Source organism: Chelmon rostratus, chromosome 7 (genome assembly GCF_017976325.1).
Source record: "Chelmon rostratus isolate fCheRos1 chromosome 7, fCheRos1.pri, whole genome shotgun sequence".
Lineage (NCBI taxonomy): Eukaryota > Metazoa > Chordata > Actinopteri > Chaetodontiformes > Chaetodontidae > Chelmon > Chelmon rostratus.
Window position 1 is genome coordinate 9,449,311 of NC_055664.1, and position 17,673 is coordinate 9,466,983.

The 17,673-nt window shown below is 44.2% G+C and overlaps 1 protein-coding gene across 1 annotated transcript in view; it reads left to right on the forward strand.

The window, feature by feature from the left end:
* The window catches only part of kirrel3b (kirre like nephrin family adhesion molecule 3b), a 156,913-nt gene that overhangs the window by 92,472 nt on the left and 46,768 nt on the right, over nucleotides 1–17,673 (forward strand). Inside the window, exons 2-3 of the mRNA XM_041940860.1 lie at nucleotides 5,555–5,704; nucleotides 10,736–10,885. Of these exons, the coding sequence (XP_041796794.1) occupies nucleotides 5,555–5,704; nucleotides 10,736–10,885 (300 nt within the window). The remainder of the gene's footprint in view (nucleotides 1–5,554; nucleotides 5,705–10,735; nucleotides 10,886–17,673) is intronic.

A 17,673-nucleotide genomic window follows, 5' to 3' on the forward strand; every position in this document is an offset into this window, starting at 1 on the left:
AAGCGCTTAGCACCTGCCACCTATCCAGAGGATTAAAAAGACACCTCTCGCCCTCAGTTCCCCCACTGGTTTCTCTGTCCAGTACTTCCACTTATATGCCACTGAAATCTACCAGCAGCAGTGTCCTGAAAACAGAAACTGTGGTCATTGGCTACCAAACTACAACACATAACTAACCCATCCACTCCTCCGTACACTGAAGCCCTCCTGTGCTTCTAAATTGCTGGTATAAAATGCCCCGGCCAGAGGGGTAATAGTTTTTGATAATGATCCTGGGCTAAGCTTTAGTGCTGTGTGGCCACATGCCGCACAGACAGCATGATGATTATTTCTCTGAAGTGGGTTGGATGTGTGTCCGTAACGGTAATTTCCAGGCCTGATTGGCAAAGAGCGATGAAATTGGGGGCAGTTAGCACTGAGGGGAAAATAGTGCTGGAGTGTGTGGAAATGCAGAAACCGTCCAATGGTAAACAAATTATCTGAAGTGAAATGACAACATTAGGCGATGCAAAGTGCCGGTCCACATTATGAATATGGTTCTGTGCCCACCATTTGAAACAACTGGGCAGTCTTTATCACAGATCTCTGGCCTCACCTTTCTAAATGCAGGCCAGGCTATGATTTAATGCACATAAACATATCCAGCAAGGGGCAATGCATGGACATTTTTAAGGGGATTCACTGCTTAATATGTGTGGATAAAGAAATATCTTATATTATCTGTCTGTGTTTGAATGTGGATCATTCCAAAGCGAACACATCATTTTCTCTGTAATAATATAACCTGAGTTTATTGACAGATTGACGATGATTGCGAAGTAAAGTCTTCCCAAAGTGTTTGTTAAGGTTGCGCGCATCGTAACTTCAGGAGCACAGTCTTTGTGATATGTTGTGTAGGAATCCCTTCTTGTCCTTGGATACGCAGTTGCACTGAGGCCATTGTTGCTATTCTGTTGTTCAAAAATGACGCTTCTTTTTTTCCCATCTAACATGCTGACCTTCATTAAAGTGAAGTAGGTGATTACATTCGGAATATCTGCAGCGTGTATTTAAGGAAAGGTGGCTGTTAGATAATGGGCGGATAACCTCTTATGAAAGAAGCACAATGCTCGATTTAGCAAATCCGAAGTGCTGAAGTGAAACGCTGCTCCGGTTCTGTCACTAATCTTCCCAGGCAACATATGAAAACAAACAAAGTAGTTAATATTTTTTGAAGTTCTATTCACAGTGCATGTTTGGCTGAGTGAGAAAACCCACGGGGGCTGTTGTCTCTAGCGACAGACAAAAGGTGTCTATTCCTGCACCGTGTGCCCACACATTTGCAGAACCTAACCCCTGAAGTCAAGGCCCGTTTGTCTCACAGCAAATTGGCATGTCTAGACTGTTTTTCATTGTATTATTTATGTTTTACCGAGCTCCACAATAAACCCCATTAGGATGCTTAATAAAGCGATATGAACGTGGATTTCCAGCTCTGCGGGCACCTGAGCACAATCACCCTCCTCCCCTCATATTACTGTCAGTGGTAAAGTCGAAAGCGAGGTGCTTAATTCTTAATTGGGTATTTTAGTTCTGAAAATATTTTCCATGAACAAGAGGGGGGACAGGGGTTGCCTTCGCTCTGTTGCATGTTCTGCCTGGCATACTGTAAGGAACAGGTAGATTAGGGAGCGACACGTCTTTTGCCAACACTGTGATGCCCAGTGAAGGAGAAATCTGGCAGATGTGACAGAGATTTATTGGGTGCAGAGGGGATGGATGAATGAATGTAGCCACCTTGATGTAAGCCCCAGCCCTCTCAAACACATCACCCCATTTCTCTCCTGCAGTGTCCCCATATTTGTTGCAAGACTCAGCCAGGCTTTAAATTGAATGAAGGAGGTCACTTTTTAACTGCTCCAGTGACAAGTACAAGCTGGTGTCAGTTAAGTCTTTGATTCTCTCTGTCACCGGTGTATGTTAATATTCCTGCTAGGACATCAGTCTTGGAATGGCAACAGAGAACAAACCTGTAGGAGAAGGTGCTTCAGCAACATTTGCTTGATATAATACAGAGGTTGGACCAAGTTTTAAGTGTGAAGCACCGATTCTAGACGAGCACGCCTGATGTCACGTTAGAGGTCCTGAACTTTGTGTTTTGAGCATTAAACCATGTGTTCTTCACTAGCAGCCCCCCTTTTCTAACCAGTCTTCTTGTGCTCAGTCTGGTGGATCTTGTTGACTACTCGCCATGCTTACTGTACCATGTAACCATGGGCTGCTTTTTAGACCTTTGATAGAAAATGATCATGATGTGCAAAATCAGTGGCGTGTCCCTTTTAAAGGGACAGTTAACCCTGAAATCAATTCCTCTTACCTTATTATTCATCCATCTAGATCAGGCATCTCAAACCGGTTCCATAAAGGGCCGCGTGGCTGCAGGTTTTCATTCCAACCCAGGAGGAGCACATCAGGCCAACCAATCAACATCAAGGGATCACTTAGTTATCAGCTGAAGACTGAGATCAGCTGATTAATTGATTCCAGCCTGGTGTGTTCCTCCTTGGTTGGAATGAAATCTTGCAGCCACATGGCCCTTTATGGAACCGGTTTGAGATGCCTGATCTAGATTGTTCTGGTGTGAGTTTTTGAGTACCACAGATAATCAGCTGTAGAGACGCCTGACTTCTGTCAAATACAATGGATCTAGATGGCACCCGGCTTTTGTTGCTCAAAAGACAAAAAAAAATTGAAAAACTCATCAGCAGTGTCTGTCTCCATAAATCATGACCCTGTTACTAAAGATCATCCACAGATCTTGTTGTGAGCTGTTTCATGGGGGAACTATATTCTTTCTACCAAACTACACCAGCCGCACTGCTAGATCATGGAGATTAGTTTGTAGCTAACCAATGCTGCTAGCTAAAGTTGTCAGCTGAGCTGCCATTAATTCTTACATCTCGTGCTGTCACAAGCACGAGGCTTTTTCCCATGAAGACGCACGCTTCCCTCGGTGCATTGATATGTTTAGTAGTTGTAGTTCAGTAGAAAGAAAATAGTCCCCCCCATGAAAGTTCTTCCAACAACAACTTGAGTAACCAGGTCATGGTTTTTGTAAAGAGACGTTTCTTCGTTATTCAAAATATTTTTTGGCACATTGAGCAACACAAGCCGAGTACCTTCTAGTTATATTCTAGAGAAGTGAAACACACACACTACAGCTGATATCTCCAGGACTTGGCAACCCGCACCAAAGCTATCTAGATGGCTAAACAGCACTGCGGGTGAAAGAAAAAAAAAACAAACATTTTTTTTATTTTGGGGCTAACTGTCCCTTAAAGTCATGCAGCTCAACTTCAAGTAAAGCTTGAGTCACGGCTCACATTTGTGTGAGAGACGTGTGATTCAGTTGCGTACAGTTAATTAATATTTTTGAGGGGGCTGTTTGAGACGTCGGCTAATTGTTGGCGACAGTTTCAGGGCAGAGGGTGACGCGGAATTACCATGAACTCCGTTTGTAAACCGTGCGCCGAAGTCTGTCAGGGCGCAGACAATGTGAACCGACGTATAAAAACAGGTGAGAAGGCTTTTCACCTCATCAAGCCGATGCTGCACCGCTCTGCCGGGTGAGAAAAAAAAATAACCTCCTGTCTGTTTTCTTATTGATGACGCACGGGGCACGAGGGGATCCAGAGAGGATGTACAGGAGGGAGGATATAGGCGGGTGGTGGGAAGTGTGCAGACGTGTGCGCTGCCAACAGAGAGAGATCCCTCCAATGTTAAATCAATTACAGCACAGGCTGAACTGTTTGATAATATCAGTCATGACTGAGCAGATACAAGATTCCCTGGCGTTTACAGTGTTTTCCCAGAACATGCCAAGAGATCTGTTGAGGGGCTGTCTATATGTTGGCGCGCTGCTGACTGGGTAGCAGAGTACAGTCGAGATAAGCCGCTCACGTGGGAACACAGGGCTGAACAAAGCTGTCTAGGTTTGAAGGGCAATGCACATGGTGAGATAAAGTCTCATCTAGCCGGCATCACCTACGATATGCATGCACACGGTTAGCCAGGGAGAAGCTAGTCTCAAGATGATGAAAAGCCTATTATATGCTTTGAGGTTTTTTCTTTCTGCTGATTTTGGTTGAGCAGTAGATCTATATTAAAACGAGGCAGTGTACAGGGTTGTGCATTTCTGTCTGTACTGACAGTGTACACACGGAAGAGAGTGCATGAATCAATATAAAAACTTCTGCTTACATCTTTAACAAGCCATCCATCTCGTGGCATCCAGTTCAAGGCTGAAAAATGACTTGTGGGGATTCTAATGGCATTTTCCAACTCAATTAAAATCAGTTTCTGGTATGACAACAATCTCTTCTCTGATGTGGTTTGAAATCATACAACAAAGCGAATCAATTTCCTCCTCCGCAATAGGATAAGTAATTTCCTTTAAATATAAAGCCGAGCATCCAAAGGACTGCAGCAGATGACTGCAGTGTGATACGATGATATTGTAAGACGAAAGCGGGCTTTCACGTTCTTTGGTGTCATTGCTCTGCTTATTTTTCCGATTCACTCCTGATTCACTTCTTTTCTTATCAGGTTTGTATACGTGTCCACGTGTTTGTATGTGTGCCTGCGCATGTGCTACTGCATGCACAAAAGAGGAAGAAGGACGTTACGCTGTTCAAGACGTTCTGATCCGAGCAATTGAACTCAGAAGCTTGAATATAGGAAGCAGCTGCAAACAAAACTGTCTCAGTGAAGCGTGAGAGAGGAAGTGACACTTTTCAACCTTTGCTGTAATTCGTGCTCCCAAATCAGACTGTGTCTGTATGAATGCATGTCAGTGTGTGTGTGTGTAGGCTTTAGTTGATAGGCAGCCTGCCAGTGTTTCTAACTACACATGAGCACCACTCTGCACCCTCCACTCTGATCCACAACACCCCCCACCACTGCCTTACCCCTCCCCATTAACACACCCTCTGCCTCTAATGGAGTTCACTGCACACCACTTTCCGCCTGAGCACGCGGTGGAGGAGTGCAGCTAATAGCAGTTGCACAGTTGGAATACATGGGTGCGAGCTGGAGTTAATGTATGCCACTAGAGCGGTGTTGGCAGACAAGATCGTGTGATCTGCTGCGATGTGTACGAGCCCAGCCCATCTGTACGGTGACATCCTTCATAAATGAACCAAGCTGAGCTGTGACGGCTGTCTCTTAGCCTGCGCTTCAGTCCTGGTGCTGCGCTGACACCTCTGATGCGTGTACAGTGTCTTGTCTCAGAGTGACGAATTGTAAAAGAAAGTGCCACGTTTGTATATCCCCCTGTAGGGTTCTTGCAACACGACTTTGACAAGAGGTTTGAGTGAAATTGGTGGAAATGGGCATATGGTGCCCTTCCCTTCACTCTCCCTTCATTCAGCACATTGAAAGCAGGTGTTTGTAAAACCATACTTATTCCCCTGTTTGATCTTGGATTTTCAATGTCCTCGTCTCCCGTCTACATTGAAATGACATAATGATTTAAATGTGCCAGACCTAACCTTTCCTGTCTTCTTTTGTTCTGAAGGGGCGGAGGCCATGTTTTCCCAGCAGCCGCAGGACCTGGTGGTGGTGGCGGGCCAGCCTGTGACATTACCGTGCACTATCCCTAACTACAGTGACGTTGTCCTGTGGATAAAAGATGGCCTGGCACTGGGAGTTGGCAGAGACCTCTCTGGTAAGACAAAACATTTATCCCCTTGAGCGTGTCACCCTGGATTTCTCCATCACCCCCAGTTTCCCCCTATTAATTAGCACTCTCTAATATAACTGTCATGTTCAAATGGCTGCCTTTTGTAATCTAAAGCACCCAAAAGTCAACATCCTCCCCTTCTATCCTGCCAAATGTATCACTCCACAGGTGGATAACAGAGGTCTCGTAACAGTGTGTTACAAAAGAAGTATTACATTACAAGTGTTATGTGAAGCATCGATAATTATATCACTGAACATGACCAGACAGAATCAAAAATTCATTTCTGTCTCTGTATTAGATGCAGACCTAAATCTCTTACACTTGTTTGGCAGAGAAGCACGAAAATCCAAAAATGTGAAATCAATAGTGGCACTGGTCTTTCTCTGGTGCTTCAGGCTGCTAAATGGCTTTTTGAAGAGTAGCTGGCGTCCTCTAATTACACTGCACCTCATGTATAATTGCCTTAATTGTTTAATTTGGAGTAAAAGTGACTACTGCACTGTCATTTAGTAGCCTGTTGTTTTACCAATCAAGGCTTTATGTGTATTCATGACTTTTGATGAATTTCAAGGAAACATATCACTCCTCCAAATAAACATTTACAACCTCTTGAAGCACTGAGCTATTGAATGAGAAAATCCATAAAAGTGTAGTACGCCGGCATCATTTACTGAAATGATCATTAAATTCTTCCAAAACAGAGATCCATTTGAATTTGCGCGCATGCACTCAGCACACAGCAGGATGCATTACTCTATAAGGGCGCAGTCGTTCTAATTTGCATCACACACCACCTCTGTGTGACCACTGAGAAATCAGAATAATTAATAATTGACTGCGAAATAGTAATTTTACAGTGAGAAAATATTCCACTGCAGCCGTTTTTTTTTAAAAACAAGAAGGATTAAATATGTATTTCACTTGAGACTGCGGGTCTTCTACCCTCTGACCTTTAGCAAACGCTCTGAGAGGCCCTCCCTGTCGCTGATGTGGCTTGTAATTAAACTTCAGTGGCTGACAGAGCCCCAGTAAAGCCACCCTATTCCCTCCTCAGGTTCTTATCAGGCCCAGGGGAGGCTGAGGGGTTGCAGTAAACAATGGTCCTGCAGCCTTCAAGTCTCCTTTGGAGGAGGAGGAGGCAGATGGAGAGAGTGCTTGACTGCTAGAGACAGAATGAGAGAGGAAGGGAAAGAGAGAAGGGATTAAGGAAGGAAGGAAGGAAAAAGCACAATTTTATTTCAGGTCAAAGTGGAGCAGAGATGTAGAGTTTGTTTTATCCTCCTCTATTTTTATTGATCTAACAAGACAAGCCAATAAGCAGAAATTTCTTTGAAAAATGGCCGAAGACAGAGGAAGGAGTAGAACAGAGAAAACAGAGAGAACGCTGGGTCACAACACTCGAGGGAACTACAGTAGATCAACCTTTAACACCACATGTGTGAATAGTTTAACAGTCACAGACAAGAGGCAGTAATTCTGACCTTGCCCCTCTCCAACACCCATTCTCTTCTTATTATCTGGCGGTGCAGTCAGGCCCAACATGTAGAGTTGGAGTGATCTTTCTGCCTTAAAAATGCACATGCTTTTGTACGGGGTGGGATGGCTGCCTGCCTGGGTAAGATAGGTAGAATCAGCAGCATGATGCAGACAGGGGCTGAGTGCCTTCCATTGAGAGGGATGACACTTTTTCAAAATAAAGCGCATCACAGCTGTCCTTTTTATCACTCCTGCCTACATAACCAAGCAATGCATGCGGCAGTACATCCACTGCAAGATGTACACAATGAAAGGAAAGTGGCAGCTGTATACATAAAAAGTGCGACGAATCAAATGTTGCATGGAGCATTTCAATAATATAGGTCTGCTTGGCTATTCATAGAAAGAAGCTGCGTCGGCAACGTGGAGCTCCGCCTGGGACCTGTTTCCATTCACGGGAGCGGTGATTAAACCGAGAGAACTCTTTCACCATTCAGCGCGAGAAATCACAGCACAAAAGCCAATGATTCCTATCTGCCCCTGAATTTCCTGTTCATTCCCTTTTGTGTCACGCCTCTCCACTCTAATTAAAGAAAAGTGAAGTAGCCCCACAACCCCTCAGAACATACCAATCAATGTCATGAATATGCATGGCGGAGAATGTATCTGCCGCACACAATGGCGGCGACAACAGACAAAGCGGCTATAAGTGAAAGCTCCCGGTGCGCACACATTGGAGCCTTAGAAGGAAGTGTTTGTGTACATTATGCGCTGAGGATGTGGGAGAATGAGCTCTTGAGTGGAGAACAGTTAGCAAGCATGTGCCACTCTCGCCTCCCATGAGAGCGAATCGAACACCGGTCAGCTCTTCACAGCTTCTCCGAACCCGTTTCCATCCCTCGGTGGACACACTGCGTGAAACATGTTCTAGGTGAACGTTATAAATCACTAGGCCACGCCCCAAGTGTCTGTATACTTATATGTACACAAACACACACACATACACGCACACCATTGATCCAGCCTCAAGACAAATCCATTTCCCCCTGATGGATTCATTACTCCTTAATGGGCCTATTTTACATTGTTTGCTTTAGGTAACACATTGTGTCTTTGAAATTCACTGAGATCTAAGATCAATGGCCCTGTATGCACACATCACACGTGCACAGGTGATCAGTCTTCATGTGTGCCATTATGATTTTAGTCATATTGACATAATGCATGATCAAGGTGCTTATAAGGTGGCAAAAAGACATTACAGTATGTTTCTGTTCTTTGGAAATGAGATTACAAAATTCGCACCACTTACTGTCCACCGCAAATGCAAATCACTTTTCCTTTTGGAACCAGCTAATGCACAGAGATGAAACTGGAACAGAGCCATATCCACACACAGCAAAATTATTCTTAGTTTGCCAGAGGCACGGATGAGGTAATTGGCCAGATCATCTGTTTGTGTTGCAGAAATTTACACGGCTCATACCTTGCTACAATTAAGACGAGCAAAACAAAAGTGCATTTGAAGCAAATGCGGTTTCTGGGGTTGGTACAATACACACTCGCTAGGTGGGCTGGAGTCAACTCAAGGTCACACCATTCAGAATGTACAATGATCATTACCCTTGTGATCCGCATTGGCATTATTGCTTTGAATCTCATCAATGAACATAAAATTGAAGCAAAATGGTTCCCTGGGTGACCTTGTGCACATAATGGTGCGTCCTCTATTTTAGGCATCGTTCTGAGCATGAACAGGCAGAACGCTCCTTTTCAGTCGGCGGTTATTAATATTATTAATGGAAGCTTTTAGTTGTGATCGGGTCTCTATTAACCCTGTTGCATTTGCAGCCTGGAGTCCTACTATCCCTCGGTGTGGGACACTTTGTTCCGAGTAATGTGAAATTCAAAGAAAGGCGACGTTTTATCACCTCTGTGGCTAGCTTTCCGACAAAAATCCACTGGTGCGGCTTCCATCTTTGCTCGTTTTTTAGTTGGCTTGCCACATAGTCTGTTTATTATCTCCCCAGCTGCGTATGATGTTTACGTTCACGTGTTCTTTTGTCCTTCGTCCTCCCGCCGTACAGACCCTCAAGATTAAAGGCTACACTTAGGAGGGCGGCTTAATCAGCTGTAACTCACCCCAGCAGCATAAAATGAGACCCACATCATGCTCTATTAAAGGCAACTGGATTCAATAAAGCATCAGACAGTGATTGGACTTTGAGCATACAGTTGGTTTTTGCAGTAGATGCATTCAAGGACTTAAAAGCTGTTTTAAGGCTGCCCAGCTTGTCATGTTCCCTTTGGGTGCTAAAACATGCAACCAGTCTGTAAAACCTTTACAGTGACAGAAAGACTGACGTGTCTGGGGATCTCTGAAGTGGACATGAGTCGCTGGCTAGCCGTTACTGAGAAATCAATGTTATGCTACAGAGCATTTGTTGGGAAAGACCCAACAGTTGGATCGGTACTGCTTGATTTTTTTTTTTTGGAAAAGAAAATGACAAGCATGTGAATCTGAAGAGTGCAGTTTGGGCTTTTCAAAGCACAAAGTAAGAGCAAGGCTTTGTTAAAAGTCTGGCCTTGTTCTGCTGTGAAACTCCCCAATCATAACCAGTACTTTCATCATCGATCAATTACTTTAGGACCAGCGGAGGAGGAAAAAAGCAATTCTTAGCTGTAAATTCTTTTGCATTTTTTTTGGAGTGCATTTTTCATGAACAGACATTCTCATTTCATTCCACATACTGTACCCCCATTAATGAGAAAGATGGAGTGAGGGAGAAAGAAAAGGGATCTTCAGAGACGAGCAATTCCAAAAGCATGAGAAATACCCCATAAAGCTTTCCAGTCAAACACATTCTTCTTCCTGCTTATTTGCCCCGGTGGAGGGATGCACTCCACAACACACTCTCAATGCATATTCCGATAATAGTTAAGGGGATATCTTTAAGACCGTCTCACTTGACTTGTGTAAAATGCCCAGGTCTCTGGGATATTGCTCTGCTTTCTTGCATTATGAAGCTATAAATCATATCACGGAGCAATGCTGAAACCCCTCAAACTCTGGCTGTTCCTGTTTACAGTTGCAGTAAAACATCATTCTCCAGAATGCAGCAACCTCCGCGGCAGCTCATTAACATCGCCCGAAGTGCTGTAAAAACATTTTTGCAGTTCATGTTTTCAGCTTGTATGACAGCGCGTGGGTAAATTAGCAAAGGAACAATGAAAAACTGTACTCACCTATAATGTATAATCCTCACCCGCTACCTATTTGAACAGCCCAATTACAGTTAACACGGCCAAACCTATATTGTGTATTTTTAATACTGACATATGTGTTTACCGATGAAATTGTGCAGGCAAATCAACACGCTGACGACTTGATAATAATTCTACTGTGTATACATGTAGCATGTGGGTCTTTCTGGTTGTTTCTATAAGTATGCAAAGCTTTAAAGCGACACATTTACCTTGTTGCATTTGGCAACATTTTGAAGGTGTTTTAAATGAACTAATGTGTTTGTGCTGCAGGTTATCCTCGTTACACGGTGATTGGCGACCACGGTTCAGGAGAGCATCATTTGCGAATCCAGCGTGTCGAGCTGATGGATGACGCTGTGTTTGAGTGCCAGGCTGTCCGGGCCGCCATGAGGTCCCGTCCCGCTCGTCTCACTGTGCTGGGTGAGTATGATAATGAAACACAAGCGCGCACTCCAAGCAACACCACCGTGCTAGCCAACCACCTCCGATCACCGAGGTGCAAAGCGACTCATGGGAAAGGCTTTGCTGGCGTCACTGGCTTCTCACACTCTCCTTTGCTTTCCCTGCTAGTTTGATGACAAAGTCACATCAACATCACAGAACTTGGCTTTATTTGCATCACGTAGCTACGTGTGTGACATCCGATCTCTCATCAGAACAAATGCAACGACCAGGTGTTCCGGAGGAGAGCAGGGAAATTAGCTCATGTGCATCATCCCAAAATATTCAACCCAAATCTACACTCTTGAGTCTAAACGCTGGACAGAAGTGCTGCCAGAGCTCAATGGGCCCTTACAGAAGTGCTTCACAGCAATAAAAGAATGTACTTGTCCTTGTTCGCTTTCCAATTATGCAGAAACTACACACACACAATAACAGATGTTAACATGCAGTCTTACTCAAAACATACCCACAGTGAATCCTGAGAACAAAAGACGTATTTTGTATTAAAACCATCAGAAAGGAATTAAATCAATGCTAATGTTTCCCATTTGGCAGACAGTGTCAATCTGACTAAACTTTTACCGACCCTTACATTTCCACTTTAATTTCCTTCCCCTGCATGCAGCCTCCATTTTCATTATTACTCTAAGCTTGAGAGGTTACTGGTTCATAATTAAACTTTATTGGGTTATCATTCAGCGTTGCCATTTCTGCCTTATTGAGTAGCACGAGTGCAATCGCTGGCTCACGTCTTGGGCCCTTCAAGCTTCCCGCTGCTTCCTGTCCCCTGCCTCTCACAGCCCCCCCCTCGCTGGAAGAGCACTGGAAAGGCAGAGCGAGTCAGTGACAGAGCGTAAGAGAACATGGGAGGAGGAAGGAGGGGAAAAAGGAGTAGGGAGAGGGAGAGAGGGAGGGGTGTCTGCCACGCAGTATCCCCGCCACGAGCGACTGATCCGCCTTATTGATCCAACCTAATGAAAAGTGAAACTAACGATTTGTAGTGGAGAAGGCAGCAGGAGAAAAAGAGAGAGGGGAAGACAAATTGCGGCATAACGTTTCTCTGGCTGCTGAGCCCCCCTGCAAATGGATATGAGTGAATAATTATGGATACTTCCACAGAGAGCTAAAAATGTCTGGCGCAACTGCACTTTCCCGCCGTCTACCACTGTTCTTTCTCTGCGTGTTCAACTCGCTCGGAGTTTAGCTGCTCTGACACAGTGCTTTTCACAGAAAATTTAATTACAGTGTCAAGGAGGCAAAGCAGAGTCACCGGTGGCTCCAGATGTGTGTCCTTCCAGCGTAACAAGGTCACTGACAACGGATTTGATCACTTCAGCCGTTAAACTGCATTCAATTCAGGGCATTTTCGGCTTGAAAACATCATAATGGCAATTTTATCTAGCCTTCTCAGTATCCTTGGGATTTTTCATAAATATGAAACTGCTATTTCATTTGAAACCAGCACTATGTAGGAGTGAACAGCTGCCATACACACAGCGAATGCAAATAATTCTTTTTTTTTTTTTTTTTTTTTTTTTTTTGGTTTAATCCCCTTAACACTGTGCTTCCCTGATTTGGCAAACCCTACACTGACTACTCAGAGTAATTAAAACAAAGAAACAAATTATTTGCAAATTCTTGACTTTGGACTGCAAGCAATGTACAGCAGCAAGAGAGTGCAGTCGTTGGCCCAGCTGTATTTAAACAACTCATCAGCAACGAGAAAGGGGAGGCCTTTATTACCTATTTGGCTGATTGGGGGTGAGAGAATTTATCATTCCTCCCCACAAGCCCGAATAGGAGGTGTTTGTTTAATCCCCTGCCGAGCTAGCTGACTCCTGCATGCACTGCCAGGGAGAACTCCAGGCTGACATACACACAAGGTAATGGAGGAAATATATGCAAGGCCTGTGTCACTGCAAACTCCAAGCTGTCAATTACTTGCCAGTGGTGACAGAGTGTGTCTATCGACTTGGAAGACAGCTACGGCGCCACACACCTATGCGCGCGCACACGCCAATGCATGCGCATATACACCATACGCTTACACACACACGCATACACACACACGCTACTGCATACACTCACACGCAGCCTCCCTTCTCCGAGCTGACAGCAGAATAAATCTAAAGCTCCCCCCTCCATCTTTCATAACTCAATATCAGCCCAAACTCCTCCATGTGCCTTATCAGAGGAACTTCGCTCCTCTTGACTTTGATGGGCTCGGAAGTAACATAACATAAATATTTACCAACACATAGAGAAAGACCTTTATCACTGCCAAAGAGTGGATACTGTGCCGTGTGTTTCCCGTTTGTCCGCTTCTCTTCTTAATGATTTGCTGAGTTTGTCCTTGAGAGCCGAGCAGCTCCCATGAGACCTCTCCCGACCTGCCCGCGCGCGTGAATATGTGCAACAAATAGCAAAACCTTTGTTTTATTGTTGCTCATTTCAGCCGATACTTCAAGCGCGAGAGCGGGAAGAATTAAAGAGGAAAGCCCCGAACGGGTCAGCATTTATAAACAATAATAATAAGTTCCTTTATCAAAAAGCTCCGAGGACAAAATGGATGGTGAACTACCCATCCAAGCCTATGCATGGCTTGCAGGCTCAGACGCCAAAAGAGAATCAAGGTCTTGTGAATTAGTCATGAAGGGAGAGAACGGAGGGTTTCAGGTCCAAAAAGGACCCCTGAGGCTAATTATATCCCTTGCAGCAGGTTGGCACTGCTCCAGACCTTTGCTCTAATCTTTCTACCTTAGGTTGGGGACCACGAGAACAAAGGGAACCAGGAGCGCTGTTGTTTGATTAAGGTCTTCGGCTGAAGTATTACTTTGAGGTGTCCCGTTTTTTCGGGAAGTCAGGCGCATGTCATAATGTCATCACGGAACGCGTTGCCGTTTTTTGACTCATCGCTGACATTTCAATAAATCACCATTTAATAGTTCTCTGTCTTAAATGTTTTTGTGTCTCTGCCGCTATCATCCTCTGTCTCACTTTGTCCTTTTTGTCTGTATGACTCATCATTCCTGGTTAATGCAGAGGATTTTTTTTTTTTTTACTGAATCAAATACTGTGTTGAAGGGATGCACGGTTAATGCAGATGCTGTGCATTGCTCTTCAGTTATTTACCTGAGATGAACTCCAGAGATAAGGAGGTGGCTGAGATGACACCTGCTCCACCAGAGCCGAACTGCTATTGTGTTGTTCTCATGCATGTTTTCTCACATAAACAAACTGACAGTCCTGTAGTTTTTGTCACTTTATCCTGATACTAGATTATTCGTTTTCCCCCCCTAATTACAAGACTGCAAAGGATGTGACAAAGTGTTGCTTTTTAAACTGTGGCAAGGGCAAGCAAGGGTGATCAGCGTGGTTTGCTTTCAGATGCGTGTTTGACAAACATTTCCTAATTATGTACCTCTGCGTTTGAGCTCTGGCCAGCGCAGGGTCACAGAGGTCACGCTGAAGACCATGCCACTGAGATCAGGCAGAAGTTGGGAGATACTTTAAGAGGTTAACCTCGCATGAAGCAAGTGAAGAGGGGTTACGAAGTTTGACACTTCATTAGGAAAAAATATTTCAGAGAAACACAGAGCTGTCAGGATCTGTAACTTTCTGCATAGTAATAATTCGATATAATTTACTGTAGTAAACACTACCGTTCAGTTTGGAATCACCTGTTATGTTGATGTATCTCCTCTTTCCTCCTATAATGGGTATTTTAGAATAAAAACAGGGCAATTCAGACACCAAATAAAGAATTACACCTAAAAGAATAAGATTTAATGATTAAAACTTCCAGTTAGTCGATGTCCCCCACAGTGTTGCCTGACAGGGGAGAATACTGTCATAACTGCTTTTTTCCCCTCAAATACTCTTCAATTTTGAATTTACTTTCCAGTCCAGAAAAGCACAAGTGACCTTAGATCAATACTGATCCACAACCGCGCTGGGCTCTAAATATTTTGGCAACCTGTTTTTCTCTGGGCTGTCTCTGCAGTCTACTCAGTGGTTCGATTGAACGGGTCTAAACAGTGATTTGTCAGTCCACCTTATGTTCAGCCCATAGTCTGTAATCCAGCTCCAGCAGCGCAAACCCTCGACAAACCCCTTTATTTCTGTTTTGAAGGTTTCACAACAGCTTTTGCTCGAGCAACACGCCTCTTAATTCCAACTTGTTACAGTCAAATTGTTCACTTGACACTGAAACAGCCTGTTCCTGTTCAAACCTGCGAAGCTTCCAGTTTCTTTAACCGGTGACTGATTTCTTATATTCTCTCACTCAGCTGCAGCTTTGATGTATCTTTCTGCCAATTTTAATTGTCAATCTGGTTGAACCATTGTACAAGATTTAGTTTTCCAAACCTGTCACACAAAATAACATCTCTTTGTAAACAGGACTTTCTGCAACCTAAAAGCATGAAAGACCATATAAAAAAAACAGAGCTGTCCTCCGAGGCATCCAACTGTACCAAATCAATATTTCGAGGCAGGAGATTCCAAACTGTTGAACAATAGTGCATGTTTTTGTTTGTTTATGTTTTTTTTTCTCGATACAAGGCTAGCATGTAACAGCGTACAGTACACAACCAAGGTGCTTTTAAATTGCATATACTACTGTTTGTTACTAGTCAATCATTGCAGTGTTCAAAGGGCATAGCCACACACATTCCAGAAAGAGGAACCTGAGAGCGGTTATTAATGCCCGCAGTGTCATGTGAGAGTCTGGTGATGGAGTGGGTGAATATGTTGCTGCTGCTGTGAGATGAGTCCTTCAAGCGTTCCATTTGAACCCACATCTGGTTGATTTAACTCGTCAAACGAAATGCACATAAAGGTGTTGCGGGGGGCGAAACTTTGAAGGCCTTCCGCGAGATCTTTCATCATGACAGGCATTCACAAACGCGGCATGAAGCTCGTCCTCTGACAAACGTAATTGATGACACGCCGTTCGAAGGAGCCATTGTGTGCAAGATGTTTGTTTTCCTTTTTCCTCCATTGTTAATGTTTTGGACCAGTGCTTTGGCAACAATATTCATGTGCACAAAAGCCCAAGGGTATCTTTTGTTATTGTTGTTTCCAACTGCCAGAGCTGAATCAGCCATTTCTGTGGATAAGTCTGAATTCATTAGTTTCTCAAGGATCACGCTGCCATCCATCTGGTAATGGAGGTGAATGTTGAGGGCAGGGTAAAAAAAAACAAAAAGAAACAACAAAACAAATGCTACTGAGGAAGTTTTAATGCTGAAAACAAGATACGGACGCCGTCCCACACAGTCCATGAATGTCTGTTTCGTGAAAACCGCCGTCCGCGGTGCTCGCCGTGCTCCCAGCTGAGGGTGTGTGAGCTGCGTGGCTGCTAATTCAGCCAGTGAGACCGTTCACAGCGAGTGGGAGCAGCTCACTAATGATGGCTCTGTAATAAGAGACATTGTTTGCAACTGTTGGCCTGACTATATAACAATGAGTGCAATTTGGCCGCTGTTGTTGTTTCTTGGAAAAAAAAAAAAAAGCTTACACAAAGAAGTAATTTTCCTCTATTATTATTGGGCCGTGCAGTATTTTGTGTCAGCAGAGTCTCGGAGTAGCCTCGGCAGAGCGCTGGGGCAGCTCAGCCGGGCTGCGGGTTTAGTTAGTCTGCTGTTTAGTTAGCTGTTTCATTACGGCTGGGAACAGGATCTTTGTGCCGACGTACTTTGTACGCTCAGGTGATTTTGTTTTCTGTGTCCCATCATTTGAGGGAACAGAAATCAGTGGTATCTTCTTACTGAGAGCTGCTGTCTGAATCGTCTGTCTGTGTGTGTGCGCGAGCCACGTTTGGAGACACTTAAAACTTGCAGCAGTCCAAAAGAAAAAGTATAACATAAAGCTTTTGAGCCTCCCGTGTGAGTAACCAATTTGTCTCCTACAAAAGTTAATTTAGGTCAAGGCGAGTCTCTCAGTCGAAGTAAGGAGAGATAAGGTGTCCTAAACGGCCGCCATTCTGCGAGGAAATGCGACTGTAGCGTTTATGTTACACTGCCTTCCCTGCCATTTTGTCTGAAACGCGAGCTGGATTGATAACTACATCTATGATATCAGATAGGGTGCGAACAGGTGTGCGATTATGGCAGACAGACTGTATGTAGGATGTTTTTTTGTTTTTTTTTTCACTCTGCATTTCAGCAGAAGGAGGAGAGATGACACGAATACATCTGTGCTCTGCAAAACAACAGTACCGACTGTGTACAGGTGCTGAGCTGATTTGAATTCACACTACATAGTAAATAGGTTTGCTTCGGCTAACTGTAATTGTTGTAAGCAAACTAATGATTGGCATGAAGAAAAAAAAAAGCTAAAAACTATGGGGGCTAATAATTGGCAGAAGCTTGAAATGAGCACTTTTTTTAGTTTTAGCTGTGATTATTGAACCTGAATTCCAAACTCGCTGCCTCCCACCCTCAAACTCACACTCACACACACTCACGCACACACACACACACGCATACGCGCATAGCTATACAGCCGGGTGGTGAGCAGCGATGTCAGCACCCTCCCAATCTGTGGAGAGCAGTTTCTGGGGCTGCACATGGCTGTGCTGTGGAGGAGCAGGCTCTGCACGTCCCTGACAGCTCTGGCGTCTCCACACTCCTCATCTTCATCTTCCCTCCCTTTTATTTGGCGCTGCTCGTTTGATAGGTCGTGACACCGACGCTACCAACGGATTACTAAGCGTTTCCATGCTGCACTTAAAGTCTTAGCAAAAAACATGCCTGTGCATG